The following is a 10819-nucleotide window of genomic DNA, read 5'->3' as shown; positions in this document are numbered from 1 at the left end:
CTGACCGCGAGGCTCGGGAACCCGCCTGCCACGGAAACTGCCGGCTCCGGAGCCTTATTTGGCAAACAGGACTAGGCGTGATCCTTGCTGGAGTCTGTTTTGTCCGCTGCTTTCATCTTGTGCCTGTGGCTGTAGTTCTTCAGCTCCACCTCCATTATCTTCCAGTTTGGGGGAAGAGAGAGAATCTTAAGATACTGCTCTTTAATGTGAGGCCCTGCCTGTCGCTCTGAGCAGCTCTCCTTTCCCTCCTTCCTACCCGTCAGAGAAGTTGGAATGGGAGTGTGGGGAATGCCAGACTTCCTTTCTCAGTACTAGAGCGAGGACGTTGTTTAAACTTTGCCTAAAAGAAAATCTAGAACTCTACAGAAGTTCCAATATTTTCTGCGTGTTTGAAAGCAGAAGAGTCTGCTCGCTATTTTCTGTCTGTATTTTAGGAAGAGTAATGATCAGATGGAGTAGATCTTGAAAAGGCCAATAATAATATTACCAGTGCTTAGGGATCAGAATATTTTAAGGCAGATTAAACTAGGAGAGGGATAATACCAGAAATGAGTTGACGCCCAGTTTTATGGTGTGACCTTGACCTTGCCAGCCATACATACTGGGAGAAGTCAGGAAGGGAACTCTCAAGAAAAGGGAAGGTGCATGAGTTGATGTATAAATTAAATACAATTTCCTGTAGGGAAAACAGTGGGGTCAGAGGAAGTTGAACCTAGCCTTCACATTTTCTCTTGACACAAGTTAAAGATTAAAAAAAGAGGGGAGGGAGAGTACGTTGCCTGTGAAATATCTGTTGGCTTTACATGCTCCTGATTTGTATCCTGTTCCAATATCGAGTCTTTCTCTAATAGTTCTATGAGAACCTTCTCTTTTATTATAGTGGGAAAGCAGTGAAATTTTATGTGACTTTATTATCTCCCTACTATTGATTTTTCATGCATATCTATAGTTTATTTCTGACTTGGCTTTTGGGTTCTTTTAGTGCCCTATGCCTATTATATCAGTGCTGAAGTGCAATATAATGTTGCCTCCTACCTTAGTACTTTAATCCAGTAGAAACGCTCATGTAGTTGCAGTGCAGAATGTCACTGATTTAGTTTTTATATAAGAACCAGACTTATTGCAAGTTTTGTCTCATTTTCCCTTTATGAGAAGATGGAATCTGTTTGTTCTTACTATGCCCAGTGGTTTGAATTTCTACATCTGCTACTATTAGTTTGGAGTGATGGGATTGAAATTTTGAATAGATTAAAAAAAATGGAAAAATATTTTAAGACAGGTAATGTAAGTGACAAGTTGGTTAAACAGCAGATTTTCCAAGAAAGTCTGTCTTAAATAGCTTTTTTAAAAAGATTTGGTTTTAAAATTGTTATACATGTTATATTTTTAAAGTGAAAACTACCATGTTTTTTAATATTACATTAAAAAACATCTCATTCCTCTGAATCTCTCCCATTCACCATAACAGCCAATACCAAACTCCAAATCATAGTGTTTTTTCCTTAGTATTTTAGTATGTAAAGTACTACTTTGAGTCAGTATGAGTACACTTATAGCAAAACACAGAAAAAAGAAAGCACAGAAAACACTGGCTCTTTTCTAAAACTCATATTTTCTTTCATGTCTTGAGATTAACCTACATTTCTACTATATTTGGTAGAAACTCATTCACCATGTGGTAAATGCTCACTCTACTTTGCCTGATGAGGTGTGTGTATACAAGTAGTTTCTGACTGAAATACTATTGTGCTAGAGTATTGCTTCCTAATTTCTCTCTGGAGCAAAAGTAAGTATTAAGTGTGGAATGTACCATGTCCCTATAAACACAAATACAAGTTGTAGTTTATGATCAGAGAGATTAGTTCTGTGCATTTAAAACTACCTTCTCATTTTAAAGAATTTAATACTTGGAAGGCACATATGGGAGTCTCTAGATTTGCACTCCCTTTCATATGTTGGAGTAATTTATAACTTAAGTAAGTAAAATTGAAGGACCCTTGTCAACTTAAGGCAAAACAATACATGAGGAGGGAAGGGAGTGTCATTTTGAATTAAACTTGAAATAAAATTTTTTTCTTTCTTACAAATATAATGAAGTGTTGTACTTTGAATTAAACTTTTTATGAAAGAACCCACAGATTGGATGGAAATAATGAGAACTTAATATAGACTTATCCTCTACATCCCCTACCCCTTCAAAAAAATTACTAAACATAATTTAATTAAATTTAAATTAAATGCATTTAAATATGTAATCGGTTTACAGATAAAACATTTTTGTTAACCGTCTAATTTTCTTTCACAGTTTCTTTCACTTCTTGGGATTGGACTTTGAGCCTTTAGAACCATGAGCAACTACAGTGTGTCTTTGGTTGGCCCAGCTCCTTGGGGTTTCCGGCTGCAAGGTGGCAAGGATTTCAACATGCCTCTGACAATCTCTAGTGTAAGCAAACTTTACAGATTTTATTACAGATTTCACCGATTTCAGATGTTCATCCAGTGCTTGGCCCTGGAAACCTTGGGGCTGCATTGTTGAAGTATTTGGATGACCTGTATGCTACTTACTATAAATGCTTATGGAATTTTATCTTTGCAAGCAATTATATATAAAAAGGAAGGGGTTTGTGGGATTTAGTAAGGATAATTGGTTTCAATTAAATGTAGTTTCAGTGTCCCCCTGCCTTCCGTATCTTTAACTGTCATTAATTTGGGGAATTCGCTGGACCTTAGTTTCTTATGTAATATTGGAAGGTTTTACTATGGGATTTTCATTTTCCCTTTCGGCTCCAAAAGCTGCATTTTAAGAACTGCTGATAAATAAAATGACTGTTTTTGGTATTTTCTTGCCTCACTTTCTAGTGAATGTGGTAGCTAACAGTGAAATGACCAAAAGCTGCTTACCTTTGAAGAGGAAAGGAAGTATGTATAGCTCCAACTATTTAGTCAGCCTATGAAGAATTGAAATTTGACCTTTTACCTCATTATGGATTTAGTTTGAGTGTATTCTGTGTATATGTTTTAAGGATGTGTTTTCTTGGTGATGATGATACTCATGAGGGTAGTAATTATAGCTTTTATTTATTGAAACCTGAGTGTGTATCAAGCATTGTTTCAGTTTTATCATCAGTAGGTAATTATTGCTATTAATTAACTCCTGTAACTTCTAGAGAGATTTTTTTCTATAATCAAATAAATGTGAATAGCTGCTTCTCTTTTATGTATATGGTAGCATATTATATAAACTTTTCCATATCTCAGTTTGCCTTAGCAGTTTACCAGGTTCAATTTTCCCTATCAAGAATTTTTTTAACTGTCTAGAATTCTCTTGTAGTAACATTTATTTGTAAATAAATGTAATAACATTAATTTTCCCAATCCCTTACTGAAAGGCATTTCTGTTGTTTCCAATATTGCTTTTACAGTGCCATAGTGGATACCATATATGCATATGGTTTGTGTATATATACATAAATATATATGCATATAAAATTTTGATAGGTTATGCCAATTATACTTTTTGTAATACATGGAAATATCTATTATCTTCTATAGCCTTACCAGCAAATTTTGGGGTTTTTGCCAAGAGCTTTTATATGCATCATTCAGTTCTCGCACCAACCTACAAAATAGTGATATTATTATTGTTTGGACTGGTGCTATGAGCTCACAAGATTGGTATGGAATTGCTGACTTTCAAACAGTATGCTAATGATGAAGTTGATTTTAAATTTAGGTAGATTATTTCTCTAATCAAATGTTTAGAAAGATATTTGCTTTTTGTTTAATTACATATACTTACTATTAAATAGAGTATGTACAATTATATGTACTTATGTACACACTTGCTTCTTAACAATATTTATGCAAATTGATTTTGAAATATTAAAATAAGTTTATAACCTTTAATATATCTGCAAAATACTGCAAATCCTATTTACTAGTGAAGTTTGCCATGTTTCTTGCATTTTTAAAATGGTTAAGTTTTAATTTATTACCAGTTGCAGTCCTAATTCCGGTTTGTCTGACTTCACAAGGAAATGCATACATGTCATCATCCTGCAAGTTTTTAGACTTCATGGTTGGATGACTTTTTTTTTAAAAAGATTTATTTATTTATGCATACAAGAGCTGGGGGACAAGCCAGAGGTGCGGAGGGTGAGAGGATTCACCAGAGCCAGAGTGGGGAACAGTACAGGCAAATTAACCAAAGTACACTGCCGAGGGGAGCAGCACATTGCTGAGGGGAGCAGTGGGCGAGTTAGGAGAGATCTGCTGCGCCATGTGGGTTGCTCCCTGGCCGACCAGGGATCGAACTTGTGCTGCAGAGGATGTGGACAGCTTCATAGATTGCATCTTAACTCCTTGCGCCACCAGGGAGGCCCTGGTTGGTTGACATTTTAATTGTCAAGCATCTGTGTACAAATGTGTCTTGTGATTTGTTCCTGTTTGAGGGAGTCTTTGGCTCCCTCCCTCCCAAAAGATCTATTATAAGGAAAGGAACAATATTTGAATATTGTGCTTTTTATGTTCTGCTAACATTATTTTATATTAAATTGGAATTATCTGCTCTACAATAGTGGATTAAATAACATTATTTTGTTAAAAAACTTTTGTTTTTGCTGGAGAAAAAGGTCCAGAAACAAGTTGACACCCAGTTGAACCAAACTTGATCATTATTTTGTTGTTGGGCATTAGAAGTGAATTTGTAGTATTTAAATTTGGTGGTACCAGACCTTTAAAAAAGTCTTCTGTGCTTCAATTCCCTCACCAAGAACTTGAGACACTAACTTCATGTTGTGAAGCTGATACAACAGAACACTGTGTACATATGTATGTGCCCTCCTCTGGCACAGGAGAGATACTTTCCTTGTGTAGACAGAGTGCTAATTAAAGGACTTTGAACATACTGATTAAAAGAGACCAAGGTAACAAAGCTGCTGAGTTATTTCTGTTCTCTTACAAAAGTCTCTGCCATCTACTGTGACCTTTTTGGGCTTTGTGCAGTGGGGCATGTTATTCATTCTGGACTGAGAGGGTGGGAAGAAGGGGGAGAAAAGAAGGGAATGTTGGCTGAACTGTGCTGGGAGGCTGTTGATCTTTCATTGTAGTTATTTTTAACCCCTTGTGTGGTTCAGTTTAAATATGCCTAGTAACATTGCCTAATAAAGATGTATGCCTACTAACTAATTAAATTGTCATAGTAAGATTACTAATGTTATAGCTCATCTTTATTAGTTCTCTGGTTGTACTTACTGTGCCTTAATTATTTAAAATTATTGGGATATATTTTAGTGGTCACCACATTATTTGACTAATGGTATCAAAAAGCAACTAAAAACTGAAAGCCTGCCTTAAAACATGTAATTTAGTGGTTCTCTTATTTTAATAATGTGCATGACATTCTTAGCAAGGTCTGCACATAATATTGTTTCAGTTATCTTCTACAGTAGCATTATAAAATTGAAAAGAAAAACTGTTTAGAGACTCATATACCCTATATTTGTAGCTAACATGGCAGTTAAATTTTTTACTTACTGTTTGTTGGAATTAAAAAAAATATCACAAGTTTGTGCTTGACTAAGAACCTTCATCTTTACATTCAGAGTTCAAAAGTATACATTTTTTCCTTCAGTCAGGTATTAGTTTGTTGAACTCCAAAGGGCTATTTTTAACGTTGGGACTGTGAAACCTCATTTGAGATGATTAAGCAATTGGCTGGGACTTGAACATTCTGTTTTCTTGAGATTTTGTGTTACCTGCATACAAGTATGCTGAATATGGCTTGTGTCTTAAAGCATACAAACCATAAAGCTATACATTTCACTCAAATTTGTTCATTATCTTTATTGTATGATTTTTACAAACTTTTTTAGTAGGTATATTTCTAAGATAGGATTGGTAATTCTGCCAGACCTTTAAAATATCCTCAGATTGCTGCAACGCATGATCACATGTCATTGTCTTCAATTTCCTGTCCTTTAAATGGGAGTGCTGGCTACAGGAGCTTGCAGGCTCTCTTTTTATGACCCTATATTTATGGAATTGCCTTGAAGCCATGGAATGCAGGGATGGGTTTCATTGTAGCAGTGTGGGTTTGTTGGTCTTCCAGTATATTTTATAAGAAGAAATGGGAGACTGGTTGCACAATTCAAGACCATATTTTGGCATGTGGATTTTCCTCATGATGGAATTAAAAGAAGGATAATATATTTGAATAGCATTTTTAAAATTCAGCATCCTAAAGTAGAAACAGTGCTGTGTGATATTTTCTGATGGTATTCTGTGATAGTTCTGTATGGTATTAGAGTTTTTTCCTCAGCTGTCACTGTTTAGATTTCCTGAAGATGACCTCCCAAATCTTGGTATATACATATCCATAATGTTTCTCTGGCAGATAAGAATGAGGTCAGATAATTCAGGGCAGGATCAGTTGTTACCTGATTAGATAAGATTTGAAAAGCAGTAGAAGTTTACCATTTCCTGGAATATGGATCCTGTTGGGGAGTATAACAGAACAGAGAAAGAGTGGTGAAAACACTTTGCTATGAATTCATGCATTCAGCAATTAAAGGAATACTTTCTAGAAGCATTGAAGTTTATAAAAGGTATTGAGGAGTTGGAGCTGGAAATAAAGAATAGTACTAGACAGATTCACACACAGTAGTTGATGAAATGATAAAGATACAGAGAACTATTGATATTTCTCATTTTTAGTCACATAGCTCTGTAGGGGTTGTCTTCCTGCAGGAGAAATTAATTAAACGCTTCCCTAGATACACTCTGAATTCCTCAAAGTTAACATTTCCTTGTGTTGGTTTTGGTGTAAAGAAGACTTTTCTTGCCAGCTTAACTCTGGGCGAAGCTGTGAATATAGGTGAGTGATTCTCCAGACAGACCAGTTGTAATGTTTCCCACTAGAAGAGGATAGAAAGAGACTTTCAGTCCTCTCAAGCTGAAATGGGAGAACCATCCTACCTTGAATAAATGGAACCATTGTATATTTTAAGCTGTAGACTATTTTCTTTTCTATTCCTTCCCAGCTCCCCTGTCATTATGCCAAGTTAAAAAGTTAATAATTTAGTTTGTGTAATCACACAATGTATAGTTCATGTGTCTGTTCACTCTGTGCTTTTAAATTATTAATGAACTTTTGTATAGGACTCTGAGACCTGTTTTTTCTACTTAACAGTTTTTGATCATTTGTAGTCCCAAAGGACAGGAATTTCAAACTTTTGAAGGTATTTTCCAGGTCTGCAATTTTTTTAAAGATTTATTTATTTATTTATACAAGCACTGGGTACAGTCAGAAGTGTGGGAGGGTGAGAGAACTCACCAGAGGCAGAGCAGGGAGCAGAACAGGCAGACCGACAAAATACACTGCTGAGGGGAGCAGCGGGTGTGGCAGGAGAGGTCTGCGTGCCATGTGGGACCCTCGCCTGGCGGCTGGGGATCAAACAGGTGCTGCAGAGGTTGCGGGCAGCTTTGCAACCCAGCACTCAACCGCTGCGCCACTGGGGAGGCCCAAAATGAAAATCTTATTAGTTTGTGTTATTGCAAATTAACTTTAGAAAAAAGGGACATGCTTATTTAGATTTTAATGAATGTTGGTGATTTTGGAAGTTATTTTTTTTAAATAAGAGAAATTTACTGCTATAGAGATCTTTTTTATTTGATGGAGAAAACTACTACAGAAATTGGGTAAAGAGCACCTTGTAGCCAAGTAAAGATTTGCATACAACCTGTTGCCTACTCACAACTTATGATATCTATTTAACTTGAGAATATTGACGCCTACAAACTTATTTCTAGTTATTTTTGAGAACTTTGAAGGCAAAAGCTGGTGTTTATGATGGCTGTTGGTCAGACTTTAGCATGAATATTAGTTGGTCAATTGTCTTTGAAACATGCTTTTTGCAGTAATTGTTTCTCTGAAGGCACATGACACAGGACCAGTCTTGGTCTTTTCCCCCAGTTACAACTGCATGGAGGAGAAATCTGATACGAGTTAGTTAATCTAGAAAAGCAAGCATTACTCTGGACAAAAGGATTTGTTTCTTTGGTGTCTAAGAGTCTCCTGTTTTAGCTTTAGTAGGTGAAACTCTAAACACTTATTTTTCTTTTTGACATGCAAAAATACCTATAAAGCTTGTCAAAACAAGACACTAGCATGTGAAATATGCACATATATGCGTTTGCAAATAATGATGATGGAATGAAAATAGTAAACATTAACTGAAACCACAGTGAGCAGTGACCATGGTGACCACTAATTTAGGTATTCTAGGTACAGAGCCCCTCTGTTGCCCTCCTGTTGGGAATGCAGATTTGGTTTTTAATTATAGAGTGGAAAGTCACTTTTCTATCACAGATTTTTTTAAAAAAAGATTTATTTATTTATTTATTTATTTATTTATACAAGAACCAGGGTATAAGCCAGATGCGCAGGAGGGTGAGGGATTCACCAGAGACAAAGCAGGTAGTAGAACGGGTAGACTGATGAAATACACTGCTGAGGGGAGCAGCGGGTGCGACAGGAGAGGTCTGCTTTGCTAGATGGGACCCTCACTGGTTGGCCAGGATTGAACTGGCACTGCAGAGGCTGCAGACAGCTTCACAGCAGGGTGCTCAACTGCCTGCGCCTCCAGAGGAGGCCCTTTCACAGATTTTTTTATTCTTTTTTTTTCAGTATGGAGGTACAGGCCAGATGTGTGGGGGGTGAGGTGTTGGGGGGTGAGAAGATTCACCAGAGACAGAGTGGGGAACAGAACAGGCAGACTGACTAAAATACACTGCTGAGAGCAGCAGGCAAGACAGGAGAGGTCTGCCATGCCATGTGGGTAGCTCCCAGCCAGCCGGGGATCAAACTCACACCACAAAGGCCACAGACAGCTTTCCAGCACTGCTCTCAACCCCCTGCGCCACCAGGGAGGCCCAGATTTTTAATTCTTATTAGTACTTTTTTTAGGTAGTAAAATATTTATGAATGGTCAGAGCAGACAATTGAATGAGTTTTTAGTTAGATTTGAGAGAATTTTTTATAATGTTAAAACTGAGTTTCTTCTATCTTATCTTCACTCCCCCATCTTCCCTCATTTTATTTTTCTTTCCTGTTGCAAAAGTGGTGTTATCTATCACCACAATATCAAGTTCAGCAACCTTGTTGGTTGGCATTTAGTCCTCCCAGCAAGGCTGGGAAGAGATGCATATGCAGCAAATGTTTCTGGTCAGTCTAAATGGAGAAAAGTAAAATGTAGTGGGGAAATTTACAAGAGGGAATGAAAAACAAGTTAGGGAGGAGAAAAGAAAGGCAATTTTAAAAAGGCCATGATCGAAACAGCTGTTTTCTGAGTCAGTTTGGTACTCAAGAAATCTTAACCCATCCCATTTTCCCCCTTTTAAAATTTGGTTAATTTATGGTTATCTTCAGTAGGCCACTTAAGTGATTTGGAATTAAAAAGAAATAGGATACAGAGGAAAGAGTCTCCTGCAAGCAACCGGTGTTAGCAGTTTTTCTGTATATTTTAGATATAATCTACACAGTTATGTAAATATAGGTAAATCCTCACTACCCCCTTCTCAACACAGATACCCAATAGTATCTTTAAAAAATACACTTTTTTTTGGCATTTTGCTTTTTTCTATTAATCCAGCATTAGTAAATATATCTTCATTTTGTATATCTGCATTGTTTTGACTTATAATTTATTTAATCAGTTCCTTTTGATGAACTATTAGCTTGTTTCTACCCATTTTCTGACACTGTAGTATAATTGTGTTGAGTATACACACTGAATATATAGGATTATATCTATTAGATAAATTTCTTAAAATGGAATTGTTGAGTCAAGGGGTTTTGTAGGCATTTGCTATTTTGATTGATATCGCTAAATATCTCTGTAGATATATTTTTACCCACTATGAGGATGTTGCTTTTCTCATACCTGTGCTAGGAGACTTTTCAGCAGACTTTGATCTTTTTCAATTAGATGGGCCTGACTAATTGTTGCTTCTCTTACACACATTGTAACCCTGAAAAAAGACTGTCTCCTAATATTACACCATGACATCTGTGCCACCATAGATATGGTGGAATAAAAATTAAAAGGGGGGAATTGTAACAGGGTGGTCCCAGGAAAGGGGGAGGTTCCCTGCCCCACCCAAGGGAGGGTGGAGCTGAGCAGGAAGAAGAGAAGCTGCAGAAGAGACTGAGGAAGGAAGGAGCAGGATGGAGCCAGAAGGAGACCTGGAGGAGGCGCATGGAGCCTAGAGACACGTAAAGAAACTGTGCTTGTCTTTTGGTCGTGGACTGGGTGACACAGATGTGGGTGAGACCCGTGGGGAGGTGACAATGGCAGCTTTTATCTTGATGTTGATTTTGCTCTTTTCCTTCCGGGCTTGTCCGGTTGTTTGTGACCCTTTTCTGTGGGTCCCCACTGGAAGATGCTTTAGACTTGTAGCAGGCTTTGGGGCCTTGTTCTGGGCCGATCCCATATGGATGGAGTTTTACCCACGAGGGGACGGGTAACTTTGGGTGCTTCATTTAGAAACTAGACTCTTTGCCTTACCTGTATTGTTTCCTAGTTTTATTAAAGTTCCTTCCCATTAAAGTCTCATGTGTTTAGTGTTGATGCGGTGGATGGCAGAACCCATTTAGAATAGGCAGGTTTGCGGGGTCTCGGCTGCCCCTCTCCCTGTCCTATAACATTTCCACCTTGCTTCTTTTTTACAAGGCTTTAATCACAAGTATTCTGATGATTTTTGATGTTTTTAAGCCTTTTTCCACCTAGTTTTGCTTGAGAATATGTAAAATAAAAAAGTG

At 37.2% G+C, this 10819-nt stretch overlaps 1 protein-coding gene across 5 annotated transcripts in view; it reads left to right on the top strand.

The window, feature by feature from the left end:
• Positions 1-2347: 2347 nt before the first annotated feature.
• The window catches only part of PDLIM5 (PDZ and LIM domain 5), a gene marked incomplete at both ends in the record, with an annotated part of 228711 nt that continues 220239 nt past the window's right edge, over positions 2348-10819 (top strand). For all 5 annotated transcript variants that reach the window (XM_084233451.1, XM_084233450.1, XM_084233454.1 and 2 more), the window contains one exon: positions 2348-2443. In XM_084233451.1, the coding sequence (XP_084089577.1) occupies positions 2348-2443 (96 nt within the window). The remainder of the gene's footprint in view (positions 2444-10819) is intronic.

This window comes from Talpa europaea (assembly GCF_964194135.1).
Source record: "Talpa europaea genome assembly, chromosome: 5".
Taxonomy (NCBI): domain Eukaryota; kingdom Metazoa; phylum Chordata; class Mammalia; order Eulipotyphla; family Talpidae; genus Talpa; species Talpa europaea.
The sequence above is the reverse complement of the archived record's forward strand: the minus strand, read 5'-3'. Positions and strand labels throughout refer to the sequence as shown.